The sequence below is a fragment of the Anguilla anguilla genome, chromosome 18 (genome assembly GCF_013347855.1).
Source record: "Anguilla anguilla isolate fAngAng1 chromosome 18, fAngAng1.pri, whole genome shotgun sequence".
NCBI classification, from domain to species: Eukaryota; Metazoa; Chordata; class Actinopteri; order Anguilliformes; family Anguillidae; genus Anguilla; species Anguilla anguilla.
In genome coordinates, this window is record NC_049218.1 from 9,421,786 (window position 1) to 9,438,711 (window position 16,926).

Genomic DNA, 16,926 nt, shown 5'->3' on the forward strand with positions numbered 1-16,926 from the left:
TTCAAGGACCTGAAGGCCACCCACAACCAGGCTTGTGAAAGTTGGGTGACCAGTCACCCAAGAAAGCGAGTTTGACATCAATGAGTTGGCTGGGCTCCTTGGTGAAGGCATACAAGAGGGTGGCCATTGTCGAAAGGGGGGTCAACAGCTTCCGGGTGACTGGACTTTGACCTCTCAACAGTGGGATTTTCCAGGATGACGACTTCCTGGCTGCTGAGGTCACGGATGAACCTGTGCCTGCTGTTGCAGTTGCTAAGGAAGTTGCAGTGTTTATGTTTTTTGTACAAATGTTTTTTGGTTTGAAAAAATAAACACACAATCTTTTGTATGTTGTTCTTAATGGGAAGTAAGTATAGAAATATTTATTTATTTTTTATTTCACACAGAATCCCCTGGAGCACCACAGTCCTTCTTTGCTCCTGATCATAGTCCTCTCTGTCCCTTCAGTGAATTGTTTTAACTCTTCTTAGTGGATGTTTTTCTTAAGTTTGGTTTTTGTAATAGTTGGTTAATTGTATGAAATTAATCAATATATATAAAGGGAATGAATTGTAACAAATATTTCTAATAAATCTTGGTGTAATTACATTGTGGTTTATTTGGATATAACACGTTATTTTAATATTTATTATTAGCATTGTGCTAAAAAATTAGTTATTTTAGCACAATGCAGTTTATTAGCTTATTTTATTTTATGCAGAGTAAATCTGTAGTGTGAGTGATCATTTGTCTTTCATTGTAATTGAAATTACAAGTTTAAACTATATATACTTTCTTTATAATACTTTTCCATTTCCCCATGACATAAAACTATACTTAACTATACCCACTTAACATGAAAAATATTTTGTTTGGTTTTCTGCATCGGTTTCTTGCATAATTTGTGAGAGATGGACCAGTATGTTAAACCTTTTTTTAAGTAATTTTTTAAATCATATGAATGTGTAAAAGGGGGGAATCTTGCCCCATGTTACCCCCCCATGAAAGTTAGAGATGGGAGGAAAAACCATACCGACAATTATCAGTTATTTTTTTCCCAACTTGGAAAATCCAGGTTCAGAAAGTAAAAGTCCTCTCCAGTATTTTGTTTCAACCAGCCGGATTTGCTAATTAGCACAATTCTTCAGCCAGGAGGTAGAACGAAGTAGTAAAATCAGCTGGCTGGGTTCATAGGTGGAAGCTACACATGGTAGGCCTTTTTCTTTCTGTCCCCTAGACTTTCCAGCTCTGGTTTTTTAAGCTTAATGACAATCATTGTTGCCATGGGGCATATAGGCTTTCCATCATCTTTCTCAATTTTAATCATACCTGATTGTAGTAAACATCCAGGGTCAATAGCAGCCTGCCTTTTGGAGTTGGAGGCTGAACGCTGGATCTTCTCGAGACTTTCCGTGTTTCCCAGATGTAGATCAGGCTCAAGATTTTGGCTGCGTCTCAAACCGCATACTTCCGCGCTCCGCACCGCTGTGTTCCCAAATTCACACTCCAGTCGGTGCACGTGGGAGTAAGTCCCCTAAGGCAGAGGTTCCCAGCCTCAGTCCTGGGGAGCCCCTGTGTATGTGGGTTTTCTTTCCAACCACAGTCGCAGACCTAGAATTTTAACATGCTGTTAATTTTTCTGAATTAGGTGCTTTTTATATTTTGATGGATTTTTTATCCTCTTTAGCCACATAATACCAGAAATAGCTATGTAAGCCATGAAGAATAAATGTCCCATGTTCTGATAGTGTTTTTTGTGCTATATTGCAAACAATTACAAACAGAGTTAGCACTTTTTTTAACTGATCAAATTTTTTTTCCCTTTAACTTATTAAGACAATGCAGGTATGGCTCATTATCATCATTTTCTTTGTCTTTGCATTCTTCATTATCAAATGGTTAGTTTTAGTGACCATGTAACCGCACTTTCACCTATTAGGTGAAAGTTAGATTCACCTTCAGTTTTTAATTTAATCAGTTAAATGTCTCTCTTACTTATGCAGTGCAAATTGCTGAAGAGCAGCTGCTCGGCCAGGACTCCTGTCTTGCGCCCCCTAGTGTGTGCTTTAAGCATGCGCAGTGCAGAGAAGGGAGAGGCCAGTGGATCAGGCTGTACACGCCCTGCGAGTTATAACAGGAAACCCTCAGCGCTGTGTCAGAGGGGCCCTGTACCGCAAACCCTCGCAGGCTCACACATTCTTGTTTCTGAAGTTTGATAAATGGCTCCCTTTAGTTAGAGCACTTTCATATCTTAGCTATGAGTGTAACCTTTTACAAAAATGGCCTAGAGTCAAGAAATCTTTGACTCCAAGTTAAAAACAAAATGCTTGCCTCTACCTCAGTTTAATTATGCTAGTGAAAACTGCTAAGAAGAATGCACTTGTAAAGTGCACTTGTTTAACAATGTTTCGTTCTGTTAAAGATAAGGGCAGATTGAGGCCAGGCCAAGGTGAATTTATCTTTTCAATTATTTTCTTTTTTTAAAGGGGGGTAGTTGTAGATTAGTGTTCAAGCAATGCGTGGTCAGTCAGGAAGGCCTGCACAATTACTAATGGACTGAAAACATTTGAAAATTGTGAATATTAAATAGATCAGAAAATAACCTCTCTTAAAATACATATGTTTTATTGATTTGGCTCTGTACTCCAGATTTTTATATTTGCAATCAAACAATTCTCGTGGTTAAAGTGCACATTCTCAGCTTTTATCGAAGGACATTTATATACATTTTGGTTTCACCATGTAGAAATGACAGCACTTTGTATAAATAGTTCCCCCATTTCAGGGCGTCATAATAATATGGTGTCACTGTGTTTCTGATTAGTCAGGTGTGTGCAGTTGCTTCCTTAGCGCGGATATAAGAGAGCTTTCAGTATCTAGTCTTGAGTCTTGCCTTGTGATTGCCTTTTTGAGTCTGTTATTGGCATTTATCAACATGAAGAACAGAGCTGTGCCCATAAAAGCCAAGGAAGCCGTTATGAGGCTGAGAAATTAGAAAATCCGTCAGGGACGTAGATCAAATTTTAGCCTAACTAATATCAACCGTTATTATTAAGAGCATTATTAAGAAGAAAGAGAACACTGGTGAGCTCAGAAATCACAAAGCCCTTAAATAAAAACCGAGAATGTGTACACACGTGTACAACCACATGTGAATTGTATGATTGCGAATCTAAAATTGCAGAGTACAGAACCAAATCAATAAAATATATCTTTGTCCCAAACATTACAGCACTCACTGTATTATTTAAATAGTTCACTCAAGGATTAGTGTATTGTGTTTTAGTATAGTTTCATTGCAGTATATGACCAGATAGGTGTGCATGTGACTGTGTGGGCACAGGGGTTGTTCTTGAGCTTGAGCTGAAGTGGGTGTGTTGCTGATGGGGGCATGTTTTTTGGCGGGGTAGGTACGGGCAGAAGGGGAACGCTGTGCGGGTGGAGGTGGTGGTGTACACTGGGAAGGAGGGCAGGAGCTCTCAGGGCTGCCCCATCGCCAAATGGGTGAGTAATCTGTTCAGCAAAGATATTTATGACATTTATCATATAAAGAGTGCGTAACAATTTAAGAATTATTATGGTGATAAACTAATTGCGGTAAGTGATAATGTATACTGGCGTCCTCAGTGGAGCCTGGAATTACTGAATTTAATCTCTGTGTTCCTACACCCTGTAAAACAGTGAATTTGCCAAAAAGTGATGTAATAGTCAGAGAATAGTGTTTGAGATGTTCAGTGGCACCAGAGCAAAAGTCTTTCCTTTCCTCGGTTACATTACTGATCTTAATATGTTTGTGTATGTGTGTGTGTGTGTGTGTTTGTGTTTTGTGCTTGTGTGCATGTGTGTGTGTGTGTGTGCATGTGCATGTGCCTGTGGGTGTTTATATGTATAAATGTGTGTGTGCGCCTGTGCAAATGTATATGTATATATGTGTGTGTGTGTGTATGTATGTGTATGTATATGTGTGTGTATATCTGCTCATGTGTCTCAGGTGATACGCCGCAGCAGTGCTGAGGAGAAGCTGCTGTGCCTGGTGAGGCAGCGGGCGGGGCACTCCTGCCAGGACGCCGTGGTGGTCATCCTCATCCTGGCGTGGGAGGGCCTCCCGCGCGCGGTGGCGGACCGGCTCTACGAGGACCTGACCCAAACGCTGTGCAAATACGGCTCGCCCACCAGCCGGCGCTGCGCCCTCAACGAAGAGTGAGCCCCGCACCTCTCACTGCGCCCGTTATTATAACTGTGATGAATCACCAGTGGCACAGAGCTGATTTTCATGTTTTTCGAAAAGTGTAAATAGGACTGCAGAGCCTCGCCCATTTGATTCAGCCAGAGTAGCCAGAGTTTGGCACCTTCTGCTCGTTCACAAACACACCTGCTCCGATCGCTCTGCTGCTCGTTCTCAAACACACCTGTTCTGATTGCTCTGCTGCAGTCGCACCTGCGCCTGTCAGGGATTGGACCCGGAAACCTGCGGCGCCTCCTTCTCTTTCGGCTGCTCCTGGAGCATGTACTTCAACGGCTGCAAGTTCGCCCGCAGCAAGACCCCCCGCAAGTTTCGGCTGCTCGGAGACTACCCACAGGAGGTGAGTGCCACAGGAGCCCCCAAACCGTCTTTTCTCTGTCCTACAGGAGCCCCCAAATCCTGCTTTCTCTGTCCTACAGGAGCCCCCAAACCCTGCTTTCTCTGTCCTACAGGAGCCCCCAAATCCTGCTTTCTCTGTCCTACAGGAGCCCCCAAACCCTGCTTTCTCTGTCCTACAGGAGCCCCCAAACCCTCCTTTCTCAGTTACACAGGAGCCCCCAAACCCTCCTTTCTCAGTCCCACAGGAGCCCCCAAACCCTCCTTTCCCTGTCCTACAGGAGCCCGCAAACCCTTCTTTTTCCCTCCTGACAGCTACTTGATTTCATACAATAGTAATTATAGTCCATAATAAGGAGAAGATAATAATCATAAGGTAAATAACTGTACAAATCCATGTATGATGTATCACACTTTGGAGAACTTCCAAAACTCCACAAGGATTGTGCAAGTATTTTATTAAAAATAATCAAGTCAGATTTAAGCGGGATACTGATGTATTATTTTTAGTTTAAGATTGGCACATGTACCTGTTCTGACCTGATCGGAATTATTGTTATATCAGACATGCCTTATTTCAGGATTAACTGAGATGTGGAAGTCTTTAGGGATCTTTTGCACAATCCATGTCAGCAAAATCCTGGAGAGTGAAAAGAGTCCAGGGTTGCTAGGAGACATGATCATGTGATCCAACTATGAGTCACTCAGAGTCTGAGCTCAACAGAGGAATTTCTGCTGGCCTACCTGAGCCAGACAGCCAGACTTTCCCATCACAGCAGAACAGTAACAGGTGAATGAAGTGGTATCAAAAAGCTTTGATGAGTGGCCACATCCCAACATCACAGCACAGCATGTGATCCTGCGTCAGATCAATTTTGGGGAAGCAGAGAGCTGCTTGAGAAAGAACAGAAGACCCATTCATAATCAGATGTAGCCAGACAAACCAACAGTTTGTGCTGTAACAAAAGAAATGGCAATAGACACCTAACCTATCTTTACACAGCTACATCTGTAACATTATCCCAAAATGAAATGCAAAAAGAAAAAAAGAGGGTAGCTGAAAGCGAGGTCTGGTGGCAGAGGCAGGGAGGCCAGCGAGGAGGCCAGCAGGGAGGCCAGTAGCCCAGGCGGGAGTAGTCCAGCACCTGGAGTTGGTGGCGGATTCTCTGGATGTTGTACAAGTTGAATCTGCAGTTCTCACGAACAGGATGTTCCCGGAAGGGGACAATTTGCTGTTCAGTACCACTCCAAGATTGCCAACAGATAAAGAGGGTGACAGAGATGCCATCCAGGGTGAAGGAAAGGTCAAGCAGGAGGGTGGTTGGGAATGCAGTATCTCAGTTTAAGCCAAGTTGAGCCTCGGGCAATGGCTGCCATTGAGTTGGAGATATCCTATTGGAAGCCAAAATGCCGGCTAAGATTAGCTTATCAGAAGGAAGGAAGGAGAGTTGTGTGTTGTCGGTGGATTCCGGGGTTAAAACCCGCACTGTTTCAAACTGGACTCATTAATGCCCACATTGAGTCAGGACCTCTTTATAACATCTCAACTGAAGGAAGGTATCTCCCGCAGTACAGTGTCCTTATCACTGCACCTGGGAATTTAATTTTACCTTGTCCAGAGTGTAAGGGCCCTCCCCTACTGTTCTATGAACATCAGGGGAGCTCTCCTGTCCTAAGTGCAGTCCCTCTTAGCTGCAGTTAATTTTTCTTGAGAAGCATTTGACTGTGAATGGATATAAGCAAATAAGCAGCTTTTTGTTTCAAGACCGGGGATGAAGCGGATTCTCTCTCACCGTCTCCACCAGTGACCTGCTGTCTTTCTGATTTTCAAAGGAGGAGAAGCTAGAGAAGAATCTTCAGAGTCTAGCCACAGACCTGGCCCCTGTTTATAAGAAGCTTGCCCCAGAAGCCTTTCAGAATCAGGTAAGACACGTGAAACCGGGAATAATGGCTCATGATAGATTATATTACATTCCTTCAGCCGGTGCTGTTGTTCAGAAGGACTTACAATACAGGAGGAACATATTCACCTAATTAATATGAGCAATTGTTCCAGAACTGACCATCAATATTCCCAGATTAGTGAGTAAAGATGCAACATCACTAAAGCCCTAGTGCAAGTTAACTATGCTAACAAAGTACTGACCAAAAATACAAACTTTGAATATATGCAGATTGCATCTACAGCAAGCCCTAAGAACAGAAACATAAAACCATAAAATGTATTTCCTAAATTCATTAAAATATCATAACCTGAGTTAGTACCAAATGAGGGAATGCTATGAGGTAGGGATCGGATGGGTAAGGGGTTAGATTCAGTCTAAAGAGGTGGGTCTTCAGTCTATGTCAGTCTGTGTAGGAAGATGGCCAATCAGCCTGCTGTCCTGACCACTATGGGAAGGTGGTTCCAGCACTGCAGGGCCAGTACAGACAGGCATTGTGACTGGGGGAAGTAGGGAGGGGGAAGTCGGTCGGCTTGTGGTTGTGGAGTGGAGAAACCTGCCCGGGGTGTGGAGTCTGCAGATTTAATGGAGGTGTGGGGGGTGGTGGGGTGGGGTGGGGTGTTGCATTCACTGCCCTGTAGGCCGACACTCTGGTTTTAAACATGATACAAGCTGTAACAGGCAGCCAGTGAAGTGAGATGGGAAGCAGTGTGTCATCAGCACACTTGGGAAGACTGTTAGGCATGTTGTGTGGTTGCGTGCTCAATTAGCTGCACGGGTTAGGAGGTTTGTGTTTTGTCCCATCATAGTCTTGTAGTTCCTGGTTCTTACCACCAGGCAGTGCTGTTTCTGTTATTCGATTAAAAAGTCTGAAGAAGAAACATGTCTTCAATGTTCATTTAAAACTTTACTTTCAAATGATAGCAATTTAAACAATTTTTAACAGACGTCATGTTAACATGTTAACATAAAGCGGCATCTAGTTGTCAGAAACAGGTACTATCATATTATATAATGGATCATAAACAACTTCAGTGACTATACATCTATCTATACAGGGGAAAATAACCATATTCACTGAGAATACATTAGATTGAATGAACAGTACTCTAAACCATAGCTTCATGCTACTCATCAAGCATTTGGGGCGTCCATGGGTGGATTTTGACCATTTATTTAGATTCTTCGTGTCTTAATTGTTATCAGGAAGCAATTTGATACAAATAGAATGTTGGGTACTTTATTTATAGCAGTTTATGTGGACTGCACCTAAATAAAATATCTAAATTGGGTGCATCAATTAGTTTGATTATTTTATAGTTCTACAAAATAATGTTAGATGAATGCTTATCAGTGCCTTTCTTGTTTACCTCTCATAGGGTTCTTGGTGGCCTGACTGGCCAGTGACCTTTGAAAGGTGGAGATATGACCTTTGGTTGGAGATGTGACTTTTTGGCTGATATATGATCTTTGGGCTGAGATATGATCTTTGGGCTGAGATATGACCTTTGGGCTTGTTTTTCAGGTGGAGCAGGAGGATGCGGGGCAGGACTGTCGGCTGGGCCTAAAGGAGGGCAAGCCTTTTTCGGGGGTGACCGCCTGCGTGGACTTCTGTGCTCATGCACACAAGGACACGCACAACATGAACAACGGGAGCACCGTGGTGTGTGTCTTTAACTGCTGAACACCAGCACTCACTTTTGTTTTTGTGCTAATACACAGTACTACAGGAGAGCCAGTGACTATTTTGAGGAGTGGCAGATTTTGTACTTGAACACATCTGGTGGTCTGCAGGTGTCTGACCTGTTGTTGGGAGGACCTAATGCAGCGTCCACTCAAACCTCAAACCAGATCCACTCAAACCTGCAATGTATTTCTCATAGGACATAACCTGCCATTGTGCTGTAAAGAACTATGAAGAACTGTTTAATTAGTAAGCATTTCTTTGTGTTGACACCAACGCATAATAGAAACATACGCATAACGCATAATAGGTGTTTTTTTTTAAAGATCTTTCACCTTAATTGAACACACAGACAGAAGCAACAGAGTGCAGATTGATTGATTGAGTACAAAGTTAACCCATTGTTGACCCAACCCTTGACGTATCTTCCCCCTTCCCCCGGCATGCAGGTATGCACTTTAACCAAGGAGGACAACCGGGCGGTGCGGAACATTCCGGAGGACGAGCAGCTGCACGTGCTGCCCCTCTACAAGATCTCGGAGCGGGACGAGTTTGGCTGCGCGGAGGGCCAGTGGGCCAAGATGCACTCGGGGGCCCTGCAGGTGCTGACGGCCTTCCCGCGCGAGGTCCGCCTGCTGGCCGAACCCGCGAAGTCCGCCCGCAAGAAGAAGCTGGAGGCGCGCAAGGCCTCCGCCGAGAGGCAGGCCCTCCAGGAGAAGAAGCAGGCCGCCCTGGTCAGGACCAAGGCGGAGAGCGGTACGGACGCCCTCCTGACATTCGACGTTGTGATTTTAATTTGGGGATTTTAGGAAAGTGTGCAGTGATTTCACTGCCTTTGAGCTGAAAATATACAGTATCAGTACCTTGTTCACCAGGAATATGTCAACTTTAAAGTTAATGGTTGAGTTTGATTGTATGTTGCAAAAAAAACATGGATTTCAACCACCTTACAGGGCACAAAATCCTTCCACCAGAAACACAAGACCATAATTATGAGCATTCTGCTGCACTTTATATTGCTTTATTTAACGTGATTTCCCATTTAAGTGAAATGGGTGGTTGGAGTTCTGTGAGAAATGTATTCCATCCCTTTAACAGACGTGTCTGTTCCCTCCACAGGTTCCAAAAGCATTTTAGCTGAGCAGGTGCCCTCATTCAAAATGGAGCCCCAGACTTACTACAGCCCTTTGAAATTGCCCAAAACACCTGCCACTGCGCACTGCTTAGCTGAGAATTACAGTTCTTCTGTCCCGTATAACGTCAGTAGTCCATACCCTTTAATCCCTGCAGCACCCGTCCCCGACGTGGAGGCACTTTCCCCCCTCCAGCCCGGTGTCTCTGGCCCCCCTTATGGGTATCTTGGCCTGCCAGGGAGCCACGGAACCAACTACGGAACTCCCTTCCTGCAGTACGGCACCACAGGCCCAGTCGTCAATGGATACTCGCTCAGTGTCGGCGAGCAGAACCTGCTTAGCAACCAGCAGCTGGGAGCCGATTCCGCAGCGTGTTTAAGCTCTCCAGGGGTGGGGGGCTGCCCCCGCGCTCTCAAAATGGAGGTGGGTGAGGAAGGCTGCCGGTCCTCTTTCCACAGGCCGTCCAGCGAGGGCAGTTCTGAAGACTCCTCCCCAAAAGTCCAAGAGGGCCTCAGAAGCAGGCCCAACGGGTACCACGGGGAGGTCCAGGATCCTGCCCTGGCCTCGGGCGGCGTCAAATGCGAGGAGGTGTGGTCGGACAGCGAGCACAACTTCCTGGACGAGGACATCGGCGGGGTCGCCGTGGCGCCCTCGCACGGCTCCATCCTGATCGAGTGCGCCCGGCGGGAGCTGCACGCCACCACGCCCATCGTCAAGCCCGACCGCAGCCACCCCACCCGCGTCTCGCTCGTCTTCTACCAGCACAAGAACCTGAACGAGGGCGGCCACGGCCTGGCCGTGTGGGAGGCCAAGATGGCCGAGCGGGCCAGGGAGAGGGAGGAGGAGGCCGAGAGGCTGGGGGCGGGGCTGGGGGGCGTGGGCGGGGCCGAGGCCAGCCCGTCCAAGTCCAAAGCCAAAAAGGCCAGGCCGGGCGGCGGGAACGGCGGGGAGGAGGAGGAGGAGGAGGAGGTCTTCCCCAAGGAGGCGGGTCTCCTGCAGGTCCCCACGCGGCACGCGCCGTCCGTCACGCGGGATGGGCTGGTCACCGCGTCCCCGTACGCCCTGACCCAAGTCACCGGTCCCTACAGCCGCTGGGCGTGACCCGCCCTGCCGGACCGTACCTCAGTCACCTTACCGCCGTCTGCTCTTCCTCTTTCATTTTTACTTTCATCTCAGCTGTCACCAGAATGAGGGTTTACAGTTTGGGTTTTAACTGTGAGTATTTCTGTATCTATGTAAGTGTGTATGTGTGTGTGTGTGTGTGTGTGTGCATATTCATGCACATTATTTGTGTTTGTTTTGTTTTTGTAACCAGAATGGTGCTCCAAAACCGATTTTGAAAATGTTTTCAACAGGTTTTCTATACAAATTGAAAAAGAACATACATACCTAGGTGAGATTATTTATTCTGATCATTGTCAAAGCTGTTTTTAATTTAATCAAGCCTGTTTACTGCAATTGTGCTGTGTGTCAGCCTACATGTTGCTTGCAAAGAGTAAACACTCTAATTTTACAGTGAAACATTAATTGTTTACTGTTTGCTCGCATTGATGTGCTTTTGGACATAAGAACCAGTCCCTGGTGCTCTTTTTATAGGATGAGTTTTTAATGAATATGGATTTCATGTGGTGCCATTGTTGCAGAAAAAAATACATTCAAGATAAAAGAAAAATATGGACATATTCTTGTTTTCATAGGTGAGTTTTTAATTTTGTTTTGTACTGAAAGACATGTAGCATTATCCTGAAATATTCCTTTTCCAACTGTGTTTTGGCTAATTATGACAATGAAGGAAAGGTACTTTATTTTTATATGGTTTTGGATTTGTTACATGAGCATATTTACAGTGTACAAAGATGACATGTTGAAAAGCACTTTCTTATTTTTAAAGCATAACTTGAAATAGATCAACTTCAAATCTGTACTGATAGAGATTGGGCGAGGCCCACGTACCTGATCCATGTCTTCTTTTCACTGTCCGTGTCGCTTTGTGGTGTACAATATTCAGCGGTTTCTCCTCACATTTGTAATAGCTGACTACCAACACGACGTGCTGTTTGAAGCAATAATTGTGTAACGTCATGTACCGCATTCAGAGATGCAGGACTTCTAAAATTGGTCATTTAAATCACACAAAGCGATTCCCTTTCCTCAAAGAAGCTTTGAAAATTCCCAGACCATGAGATCATGGGCTAAATGCAAAGCTTGACAGTCCGTCTTTGGATGTAATTACATTGCGGTTCGACAGATGATGGGTGATTACCCCTGAGCAGGATCACTCCTCATACTCGGGCTGGTCTTTCACCAGCACGATCGCAATCACGGATTTTACGTGGGTTTAAACTCGCTTTTGTATCATGGATTACTCATGCAGAGCATCCCTGTACAGTTTGTGCCAGGTAGGGTTTATGACACAGCCAGGCAACTGCTCCCGAGGTTAACCAATGACCTGACTCGAATGGCTCTGTCCTCAGGGGGGCTACGAGTCATATGGTCACATGGTAAAGGTGTATGACGCAGGTGTAGGGCATGTAGTGAACCCTCCTTTTTCTCTGCAGAAGTGTGGGGGATCTACAGGTTGGCGTGTGTGCCACAATCAAAAGACCCCCCAACAAGCTAGCTTATAGCCTCCAGATGATTTTTTAAAATGTTTGTAGCAACACAGGGATTGTTGCTCCTTGACCCTTTCTTTGGTCCTTGCAAACATCTCAAAGCATCCATGGGGGAAGAAAGTGCTGTGCTATATGTAACTATGAAATCTAATTCTGTTTTGCTTTTTGAGTTGATTTAAATTTTTTTAAATGTAAAGTTTACAGGCATTCTGTCACAGGGCTTTTTGGACCTTTGCTCGCATTTAAGACCTGAGTTGAATTCTTTTTAAGCATGTATTTTGCTTTTTATCTTGGTGCTACAATATATGGTGCACAAAGTTGTTCTTCTAAATAAGCTTTTGTTTGCCATTCACATTAACGGTGCTTGCTACCAAAAGATTGCCGATTTATTTCTCCAGCAGAAATGGAGCGTAAGCTTTGTACTGCACATGCTCTGTCTGGACTGTGTTCAGAACAGCAGTGTTCAGATCATTCTACCTGGTCTTTGAAGCTTAACAGCGACAAGAACAACAACAAAGGCACAACTACACGTGAAAACCTTGAAGTCCCTGAGCTGTAATCCTTTAATCCAGAAGCCTGCCTTATGTGGCTTCATTCAGTTCCGCATAATGAAACACATTGCCGGGTCTTTCAGCTGGAGAGCATAACGCCAGATAGAGGTGGAGTTGGAGTATGTCAGAGGAGGAAGAGTGTAGGAATGTTAAAATCAGAAGAGAAGTGATCTTGTATCGCAGGCATGTGTGGAGGTTGGCAGCTTTTACTGGTGCTGACTACCGCTTTTTCTGCAACACTGTTTCATGTTAAAGGGAGTTAAACGGTGCAAAAGGGAGAGAGCGCCTTACCTCACACCGCTGCCTGAATAATGGCTTAACACGCCTGTGGCAGTCGGTCCGCCGGAGAGGCGGATTGGTCTCGGTTGCGCCCTGGCTGGTGGAGAGGGCACACGCACCTGGGCTGCGTTAGCTAATCAGCGCAGGTGCTTAAAGGTGTGCTGCTCTCCACAAGTTTGGGGGCCGCATCTCCCTCCCAGGGTTGTCACGCTGGCGTGGGACAACGCCGTATCGTTAGTGACCTCAGAGCAGGACCGACTCCAAATGACCTCCCCTGGACAGGTCAGTGGAAGGTCACTCCAAATGACCTCCCCTGGACAGCTCAAAGCATCACTCCAAATACCCCCCCCCCCCCCCCCCCCCCTACTGGGCAGCTCAAAACGGGGTCACTCCAAATAGTTCTCCCCCCCCTCCCCCCCTTCCCCAGGCGGCTCGAAGCATGGTCACCCTGCTCAGGATTTCAGCCCTACAGAAGTTTGCCTGAGCAGAACCTTTTCCTCCTTGTCATGGTGCTATTGGACATTGCAGGGGCAGGAAGTGCAGCCGGGCCCCTCCGTCACTCCACCATGGAAAATGCTGTGAGACACTGGTTTCAATGTGCTAAGTGCCAGAGTGTGTTATTCCTGGCCCTCTGGGCAACATTACCGCACATCAGGCATGTGACAGCACTGCTGTAATGGCACTCATTTGCTGCAACAGATATGGTAGCTGGGCGTGTCACTCATCCTTTTCATCATGAATGAGCCGAGCTTTGAGCTTCGATGGCTCTGAGTGATTGGTGCTTTTTCAAACTGATTTATCTGTGGGATTGTGCTTTTATCCACATGTTCAGCCACTGCAGACTCTGCTGTCATGACCAGACAACAGCCAAGCATAGTTAAAGAAAAACCATAATCAATATTTACATAAAGGGTTTCCTTTTTTTGTACTTTCTTGTGATTTTAAATGTATTGTACAGTTTCCTGAAATCATTGACACCCTGGTCTATGAAATAGCAACAGCCTTATCTTCATCTTTTTCAAAATCCTAATAAGGTCACATTAGTTTGGAAATAAATTTTACAGATTTCAGATTGTCCGGTTTAAGATCGTTCACAGTGGCCAAGTTAATGTGTCATGTTAGTCTTTTCAAAGCTCTCAGAAGGTTTTGCAAATTCTCAAATGTCACCATTTTGAGTCCTAAATCATTACTGTGTGTATGTAAGCATTGAACCTGTGTGTGTGTGTGTGTATGTGTGTACGTGTGTGTGTATGTGTGTGACGTAGCAGTTGTCAGTTTGCACTGGGTTTTTGTATTTTCTTTGTCAGGGAAACCTGTTTATATGGTGGCTGTTTGCTATGTGTTGTTCACTGATATATGCCAGGGAAATTGGGACTGTATAAAAGACCCCCTGCAGTGGATCTGTATGTTGTTCAGGTCCCAGAAATGCCCCATGTAGAAGCAAAGCCAAAATGATGAATATACAGACCCCAGAGAGATTACAAAAAAACCTGACTAATATTTGCAGCTATCGCCCAAACCGCTATTCTGTGTAGCCTTTAAGCTATTTTGGCTGTTTTAAGAAACGGACAGCTTAACCCCTTCCTATCAATCATTAGCTATTTTTATTTTCTCAGGTCTGAAGCCTTTATGTTACTCAGTTTTATTTTAGTCAGGATACAGGTTGTGAAAATATAGTCTTCCAGACTGTTGTGTGCGTATTGTTACGTGTCCTTCCCATGACAGATTAAAAGGGATTACCTTTAGTTTAAAAAAAATGCTTTTTTGTATTACAGAAAGATCGTTTCCACAGCATAAATAATGGAAATTGGGCAAGTAGTCTTAATCAAAGTGATAAGGAATGTAAGCTTCTTTTCTGAGAATGTAACATGCAAGGCAGTGATTCAGAACTGTGAGATTTCTCCATTTTTCTCCTTATTTGAGCAGTGCATAATGCAGAAGAGACGTGTCTTGTGAAATTGTGTAATTGCTCATTTTACTTGAAGATTCTTGAGTTGTACCTGTGTGTAACTTGAACCTGTCACAAGACAATGACATGTAACCAACACCAGCTCTTTAGAAGTTAGAGGTTATTATAGGAAGAAATAAGATTTAAGTGGACATCAGCTACATGTAAACTTTTTTTATTTTCCATGTGAAACCAATTGTTGTAAATTCTTGAGTTTTTAACTGTATTTTCCATGTTGTAGACCAAGGTTTTTATTATTCTGCTTCTGGTTGAAATGTATTACTGTACGTAAATGCTAGGTAACTATCGATTTTACAGACTTGAGAAGATCCTAAATTCAGCATTCCTAATGATGCCCACCTTTATGGGTGATTTTAAAATAAAGATATATTTATATTTTTCAGTTGAACTGTTTTTGCGTATTTTTTTGTAGTTTTGACTGCACACGTTGTTACATAGTTTTTTTTCATATTTGAAGAATGTGGACATTCTTATCGGCTGTGGGCTACAAGAAACAGCAGTTAACTTGCTTCATGATTTCTCTGACAATTGGTTGTGCTGTTAAGGGATAAGGGTTGGGAAATTGCATCGAAAATGCACGAACACAAGGCAAACTTAAAATTTCTGTATTTTATTGATCTGTCTAGTGCCTGAATGTTTTTTTTTTAATCTGATTTTTCTAAGTGGTTATGTAGTTAGTTTCCTTACTGTGGCCTACATCTGAGATATCCTTCTTTGACTCTGCTATATACAGAGTGTCCTCATGTAGACCATACAGTACCTTCTGTTCTAGAAAGTTCTCAGTCAAATTGCTTGTGCTTGCCATGTTTCACAGGCATGGCAGGTGGCACCCAAACTGTAAAAAGTCCAGCACAGTATTTTATGTGTTACCATTACAGTATTCCTGTGGGTGAGGGACTGGGGGTTGTGAAGTCTAAAATTTGAATTTGAATTCACCACTTGTTCCATGTTCAAAGAAATACACATTACTTTTTGGGAATTACAGGGTTTTGAAACGTGTTATTCTGGCTAATTCTTCCAGGATGGGAGACAGATATTTAGAAAATGTGTACATTTTTAACCATGTTTTTTGGTGGGGAGAACTTTTTGAAATAAAAACTGACTTCAGGGTTAAGTTTCAAATTAATGACCACATTTACATTTTTCTCAGACTATTTACTGCACTATATTTTCTGAAACTTAAGAACATTTGACAAATTAAATCGCAGGTTGGCAACTGGTAGCTCCTATGCAGAATTCTGGATTTCTAATAGCCTCCCATTTCTATAAGGAATTATTATAAAAGACTTGCATCATAGCTAAATTTTGTCACTTAAATATTTTCTTAACAGAGCTACTGTTTCATGAATATTAAATAATTAATATATTTAAAAAACCCACCCACTCAGAAAAGAGCCAAGCAACCTTATTTTTAATGCAGCAGAGAGATGGCGAGCAACCTGTCTGGTGAGTTGGTGAGTCTCGGTGTCCCCCATGGGCCAGGTGAGTAACCCGCCAGAATCTCAGTGTTCCCCACTGGGCAGGTGAGTAACCCGTCAGAATCTTAGTGTTCCCCATGGGGCAGGTGAGTTACCTGTTGGGTGTCTCAGTGTTCCCAATGGGCCAGGTGAGTAGCCTGCCAGAATTTCAGTGTTCCCCATGGGCCAGATGAGTAACCTGTCGGAGTCTCAGTGTTCCCCATGGGCCAGGTGAGTTACCTGTCTCAGTCCCAATGTCCTGGCCCTTTGCACTTCTCTCCTTACATACAAAAAGATCAAAGCAAAACAATAAGTCTTCAAATGAAGACACAATTATGGAAAAACAGTATATATCAATGATTCTCCTTGCACTACCTCTGTAAGCATATCACACCAGGTTAAACTTTGTATCTGGCTGGCACTGACCCATAGGTATCAAAATCTTTAGTCAGCACCCCACCACTAAAGACACCAACTTGTTCCCCATGACATTATTTTTCCAACAATACAAAACATGCTTTCATTGTATTATGGAGAACCTGAAGTTTACATAATGCTGATCCAATATGATATTTTTCAACTGAGCACTGTCTCTTCATCACACTTGCTGACTTTCTGTCAGCGTAGTAAACAATATAGTAACAGTTTTCATGTATGGTCAGATACATTTTTTGAATTTAATGTACGGTCACAGTAGTGTTATGTGGTAGATTGTATCATCTTTAATTGTCTACCAGGAA

The 16,926-nt window shown here is 43.9% G+C and overlaps 1 protein-coding gene across 4 annotated transcripts in view; it reads left to right on the forward strand.

Annotated features, from left to right (window-relative positions):
* The window catches only part of tet1 (tet methylcytosine dioxygenase 1), a 38,407-nt gene extending 25,573 nt beyond the window's left edge, over positions 1-12,834 (forward strand). For all 4 annotated transcript variants that reach the window (XM_035399942.1, XM_035399941.1, XM_035399943.1 and 1 more), the window contains 7 exons: positions 3,390-3,483; positions 3,971-4,179; positions 4,412-4,562; positions 6,392-6,481; positions 8,027-8,164; positions 8,635-8,941; positions 9,305-12,834. In XM_035399942.1, coding sequence (XP_035255833.1) covers positions 3,390-3,483; positions 3,971-4,179; positions 4,412-4,562; positions 6,392-6,481; positions 8,027-8,164; positions 8,635-8,941; positions 9,305-10,419 — 2,104 coding nt within the window. In that variant the 3' untranslated portion in view covers positions 10,420-12,834. The remainder of the gene's footprint in view (positions 1-3,389; positions 3,484-3,970; positions 4,180-4,411; positions 4,563-6,391; positions 6,482-8,026; positions 8,165-8,634; positions 8,942-9,304) is intronic.
* Positions 12,835-16,926: the final 4,092 nt, after the last annotated feature.